We start from the raw sequence: 6371 nt of genomic DNA on the forward strand, positions 1-6371 counted from the left end.
TGGTCCTTTTTTCTTTTCCTTTTTCTTTTCATTTAACTTTTTTTTTTTCAAAAGAAGCGATTTTTTACTTTATTTCTTTCAGCAAAATATGTACAGAGGAAAATATGGTCTTTTTTTTGCTTTTTTTGTATTTGGAAAATTAAATACGTTTTTTTGGTTTTTAAGTATACAGGTTATTTTTAATGCATTGGTTTTATAAGAAGGTTTACAAAAGAGTTGAAAAAATAAAGAATATCGAAAATTTAATAATAAAATAAGAAACTAACAAAATTTAAACGAAAATCACAATGTAAAGTGAAAAACGTAGATTATTAAAAAAAACTATATGAATGTCTTTGACTAAAGTTTTCTTACATATTTACCTTTAGCAATTAAAAGTTCTAAATTAATTTCGTTATAAAATATCAATAATTTTTGTGACGTCACAAATATACAAACATGTAGGTGCTTTTTAAAATGGAATTTCAATTATATATTCGCGCGTGTACGTGAAATCAATGAAATCAATTTCATATCAATGCGCGATATATTCCATGTTCTTCAACTTGTGCGCTTCATTGCTCTTGATTTACATATTTTTGAGAAACTTTATAATTTGCTTATATTAATACATTCAATAGAAATACAAATTATATTCTCTACAACGACAATCGCTGCTAATACATTTTCGTTATTCATCATTAAAATATAAAGATCAACAGTTAAATGGTGAATATGAGGAGCGACGAAAGAAACAAGCTATGATTAGTTGCCATTACTTTAGGACTTTGAGTACGATGTGTAAATAGGTATGCGCTGAATATAGTATATGGCTTCTTTAAAACGTTCATCAAAAATTTCGTGAATAGATGCTATGTATGTACGCCTATAGCCCCTAACTACTGTTATGCAGCCTTCAAAACCACATCACAAGCCACTCAGTTGCACTTAAAGTTCCTTTGCCTTTGCCCAAACACCTTCGTTATCTTTAGTCTTAAGCCTATAGCTTCAGCACTCGTTTCACCTCGACCGTTGGAAAGGCCGCGAATTCGCAGTTGGCAGCACGATGTGGATTGCGCTGCAGATATTCTGTGAGTATTTCGGCTGCCAGGTGACTGGCACGTGAGGAGATCTCCGATTTGGCGGGCACTTGTTGGTTGCGCCGTTGCAGCGCCACAATCGACTCGATGCCGGTCGCATCAGGTTTGGGGCCTGCCTGGAGGAGCGATAACGCCCATGCGTGCTTCATGCGCGTCAGTTCGGCTTCCAGTTCAGTGATACGCTTGTCTTTAGGTTGCGGCACATAAATTGGTTCGAATTTCTTTAGCTTGTCGCGTATCTGCTGCGCTTGCATGCGTAAGCGAGAACTGCGTTCGTTATGGAACACCGTTTTCAGCAGCTGCAGCTCCTCGGCAATGAGTGGTGTGCTGCCAGAAACCCCGTGACTGCTAAAAGCGCCACCGCTGCCACTTGTCGATGAGAGTGAGGAGTCTGCAAAGCGTTTAGTACCACCCGTTGACTTGAGCTTCTCACGCAATGTACTCTTCTCACTCTCCAGCGCTTCGATATCGCTCTGCAGATGATCGAGTGTATCCTCGTACTCCTTCTCCTTCTTCTGCAACTTCTCTAACTGTGCGTGTGTTTCTTCATACTGACGCTTCCATTTTTCCACCGTATGCTCGAACTCGCTCTGCAATACCGAAAGTTTCTTCTCGGCTAGGTCCTTGCGAATCTGCATCTCTGAGAGTTCATTCTGCTTCAGTTTGGCAGCCAGTTTCAGCTGCTTTATATCCGCCTCGCGATTCTCAAGTGTCGCAGCTAGCACATTCTTCTGCTCCAGCTGCTTTTTGATGAGTTGGGCGCGCGAAATGATTGGCGAGATGGGTTTCTCCTGTTTCTGATTAGCCAAGGACATAATTTCATATTCCTTGTCCAACAAATACTGCGCCAATTGCTGCAAATCGATGTTTGCTTGCGACAACATGCCCTTGAAGTTCTGCGACGGGCCACGATCGTCCTGTTCGTATACACGCTCGCAAGCCTGTGTAAGCAGTTCCCAGAATTTGGCATGCTCAACGGTGTGCTCGGCAGTGTTGTCCGACTCAATGGAGGCAGCTATCACCTGCACAGCCTGCTTCGTAGCCGAGTGCATTACGGACATGATGCGTGAGAGCGACTGTGTGATTTGACGCATCGCTTCTAGTTTAAGTGGCGATATGCCGCACTTGATTACATGTTGATCCTGTGGCAAACGACGTTTAATGAGCTTTACTTGCTGTTTGATCGCTTCCGTTTGCTCGTTGAGGTACTGCATTAACAGTATTGAGTCGCTGGTTTCGCCACCTTCGCGTATGATGGTGCGCCCTATGGTGACATCATTCAAAATCGACTCACAAGCCGAGCCCAGCGCAGCAACACAATCGCGTATCATTTGTGTTTCATTGAGTAGATCCTCGCCGGCTAGTAACACAGAGTTCATGGCATTGAAGAAGGCCACACACTTTTCGATATTTTCTGTGGTGGAATTCTCATCCAATTGATTTGACTTCAACAACTCAATAATACCATCGATGGTTTTCTCCTGTGCGATCATTTCGGGCAGTGAATTACCGGCGCGCAACAGTGTATCTGGCTGGCAGCTGTTTAGTCCATAGAGAATTTGGTGAAGCGCGCATTGCAAGTTGTGGATGTAGTGCATGAGGCGGCACTTGAAGGCGTATTGCTGCACAGAGTGCCCCTGAAAAACTGCCTCGCGCGTTATATTGTCCACAGCTGGGAAACGCTCCCGTGTTTGGCTCACTACGATGCCACACTTGAAGACGATGCGTGAGATTAGCAAAATAACCAGAATTGAATCGTGATCCCCACCACGGCTCATGAATGATTCCGGCATGAAGGCGGTCAGCATTTGCACGTGTTCGTTAGCCTGCGATAGCTCGATTTGGCGCAACTGCACATCAATGGCGCGCGTGTAAGCTTTCGATTCAGCAAACATCTGCTTATAGTCGATTGTTTCACTGGCAATCTTTACGCTGGGATCTTGCAGCGATTTCTGGTCATTGTTGGTTGTGCGATCGCGCAAGTCCAACAACTGTTCGTTCAATTTCTGAACCAGCTCGCGGAATTTTGTGATTGTCTGATCGCGATCGTAGATCGTTTCAATAGCCGCGTCACGTTCGCGCAGTGCCTCTTTGCGCGCTGCACTCATCAAATCCAATTCCTCACGCAAGTCCATTTCAAGTTCGTGGTTGCTTTCTACCAGCTGTTCGTGTACTTCTTCAAGCGCCTCCAGCTGTGCCACCTCTTCCTCAAGCATTTTCACTTTGTCTTCCAGCTCCATTTTCTTTTCGGCCAATTGCTCAACCATTTCTTCGGCGCCAAGTGCAGCATCGACTTGCTCCTGCAGAAAAGGGAGGGGAAAAACATTTAAAATAAAAATATTTACAAAGTGGAAAGCTTAAGCGATTTGAAGCGAAATGAAATGGCAACTGATAAAAAACGTTGGTGTATTCCAATCGATAAGCAAAGCATTTGAATGGTTAAGATTTTGCGAGTTACCTCCTGAGCCCCAGTTTAGCAAGCAGATATGGGGGAAAAATAGAAGAAAGATTTCGGTAAGTTATACGGATTAATTTTTTGTTAACATTTCTGTTGGTGCCAATGGTATGTGCCAAAGGGCAGGCGGAGCGCAACGGACTACTTCTGGAAGAAGTGCACTTGGAAGGGTGTTGGTGTGAGAAAGTAAAATTAAGCCTCCCAAAGTAAAAAAATTAGATCCGTTGGGCATTGTACCCCTGATAATTTATGAGATTAGAGTGCATTTAAAAAAAGCTTAACCGTTATTAAAGAAAAAAGCACTCTAAGGCGTTTTAAGCATCAGAAGTATAGAAAGTGAATTGCATGTATGTGTGTAAAAGAATTTGAGTAAAATGTATGTAAATGTGTTAAAATTGGTGTTTCATATGACATTCCAAAACACAAAGTATATAGAGAAAATTATTATTAGAGAAAAAAATGTTTATGTGGCAGCGCGGATGCGTTAGTGAAAAGCGAAAGTTCTTGAAATGCTGAATCAAAACAATTTATTTTCATCAATGCATTTTTTTCTTTCTCCCTCCAGTAATGCATTTGTGAAATGTTTTTATATTCGCACGTTGCCACCTTCCCGTAATCCACAACCCAAAACTCACCTGCAAGTCGGCGACTGTCGCCTCCAATTCATCAATTTTGCTTGACAGTTTTTCCTTTGTGCGTTCCAACTCGGCCACTTCCGACTTCTTCATTTCCAATTCTTTTGTAAGTTTCTGTATGTCGTGTTTATCGTGCGCAGACAAGTCACGCAAACGCACCAAAGTCTCTTTTAAGCGTAAATTTTGCTGTTCCAGCTGCTTGAATTCATAGGTTGACATGCCACCACCTTCGCCAGCGATATCACCAATTGATGTTTCAGCTTTGTTTTGCATCTCTGAACGCAATAATTCCAAGTCGACTTGTAATTCCTCAATTCGCTCCTTGGCGGAGTCCAATTCGAGTTGCAGTGTATCTGCTTTTTCTTCTGCCATTTCTTTGTCCAAGGTGATAAGTTCAACATTATCAGCCAATTCAGACATTTCTTGGGCATGTCTTTCGCGCGCTTCGATGGCGTCTTTTGTTTCTTGTTTAGCGCGCTGTAACTCCTTTTGCAACGATGCTTGCGCAGTCATAATTTTGCTACGGAATTCTTGCAACTGTTCAAACTGAATTTTCATTTTATCGAATTCGCGTAGTCGTTCTTTGTCTTCGCTGCGGCGTTGCTTGAGCGTTTCTAGTTTCTCAGTTAGATCGGTAACTTGAGTTTGCAGATCGTCGATAAGTTTCTGTTGCTCAGCGGCTGCTGCCTTCTCTTCAGCGGTGGGGCCAGGCGGCACAGCGGTAAAAGAAGGCGAGCGCATTGGCTGCAATGGCGTGAATTGCGGCTTCAGAATCTCAAGGAAACCAGTTTCGACGAAGGAAGCACGTTTCGAGGTAGAATGCGAGGCACTACCATTGCCACCGCTACTCCCACCTTCAGCTGTGGGAATGGACGAACTGGATGCTGTTGCAGAGCCAGCAATATGATCCCTAGCCGTAACGCTGGGTGGTTGCAAACTCTTCCGGCCGCCACTGGAACTACTTGCTGTGCTGCCGCTTCGTTCTATTAACGAAGCTGAGAGCTGCGAACGTGAACCTCCCAATGATTGGCGGCTGGAAGAGAGCGAGCTCCTAGACCCGCTCAACCGTGCTTTAGTGGGTTGGGCTATGGACATTCTAACGCTGCTGCCACTACTTGCCGAATCGGCTATATCTTCTAAAGACTTCTTGGAATCGGGAGTACCACCAATGACTCGAATTTGCGTTGGGCGTACAAACATGCCACAATTTTCCGCGCATTCAAAATATGTCTGGCCTTTGATTTGGCCATTGTTTTTACCTTTCGGTTCATCAAGTACCACGCCCACCCACTTGCCAACGGCGAAGCTGGTCATACCAATATAGGCAACAGTTCCTTGCAGATCCTTGCCGGTTATATCGACCCGCGCGCCTACTTTTAAACTCCTCTCCGACATTTAGGCCAATTTCTCTTACGTTGTCGGTGCCGCAAGTGAAGGTGTATTTGGGTACGAGTGTTGCGTATAAAAGATGTTGAAGCCTGAAAATAGTATAGTTATAAATATTTGGCCTTATAATTACGTATACAGAAGAACGATAAACCAAAATAAACTAGGTATTAAAGCTAAGGAAGTTGGATGACGTAGGCCTCACCGACCAAACAGCCAGTTAACCAGTTAACTAATATGCCAACGTCGTGCGTGTGTAGAAGACATGGTAAGAAAAGTAATAACATAAATTAGTCATCCTCTCCGTTTTTACATTGGCCTGTACTCTTTTCAGTTGGAAATTAACCAACGGCCACAGCCCACTTTTACCTTCGTTTATCTGTTACATACCAAGTTGATTTGTTGCTTCTAAATGTTTTGTAACATTCACACTAAAAATTTTATACACAATTTTATTTAATTTATAGGGATTCTGCAATTCTCCAACTGCTGCGGAAAAGTTGTGAAAAAATTTGACAGCATCTACAAAACTGAGGCGAAGAATCAAGGAAAGTTACGCCGTTAAATTAGCACTTACGCGGCGGGTATACTGATCAGCTGTTATTTACGTGCTGCCACTCCGAGTGAAAGTCATTTAGTAATAGCAAATTAGACAATAACGTAAACCCGCTACCATGTGAGACGAGTCGGCTAAAAAGAAATGAAAACTCAGCATGTAGAATTTTTCTACGCGGAGCGCAAAAATCAGCGGTATTTAGATATTTTTTCGTGCCAGCTGATTCTTCCTTCCACATGTTGTTCCAAGCTCGCAAGTTT

General features: G+C 43.0%; 1 protein-coding gene across 2 annotated transcripts; it reads right to left on the reverse strand.

Annotated features, from left to right (window-relative positions):
* Positions 1–316: 316 nt before the first annotated feature.
* On the reverse strand, positions 317–6063 carry LOC129240608 (dynactin subunit 1). Of its 2 annotated transcripts, none has more exons than XM_054876516.1 (3): positions 5946–6063; positions 4170–5647; positions 317–3379 (listed from the first exon to the last, which is right to left on the reverse strand). In XM_054876516.1, exons 2-3 carry the CDS (start codon positions 5562–5564, stop codon positions 980–982), a joined length of 3795 nt encoding a protein of 1264 aa, XP_054732491.1. In that variant the 5' UTR covers positions 5565–5647; positions 5946–6063; the 3' UTR covers positions 317–979. The 2 variants fall into 2 exon arrangements, with proteins under 2 accessions (XP_054732491.1, XP_054732492.1); XM_054876517.1 differs by having other exon boundaries at positions 5925–6063.
* Between the last annotated feature and the right edge of the window lie 308 nt (positions 6064–6371).

Source organism: Anastrepha obliqua, chromosome 3 (genome assembly GCF_027943255.1).
Source record: "Anastrepha obliqua isolate idAnaObli1 chromosome 3, idAnaObli1_1.0, whole genome shotgun sequence".
Lineage (NCBI taxonomy): Eukaryota > Metazoa > Arthropoda > Insecta > Diptera > Tephritidae > Anastrepha > Anastrepha obliqua.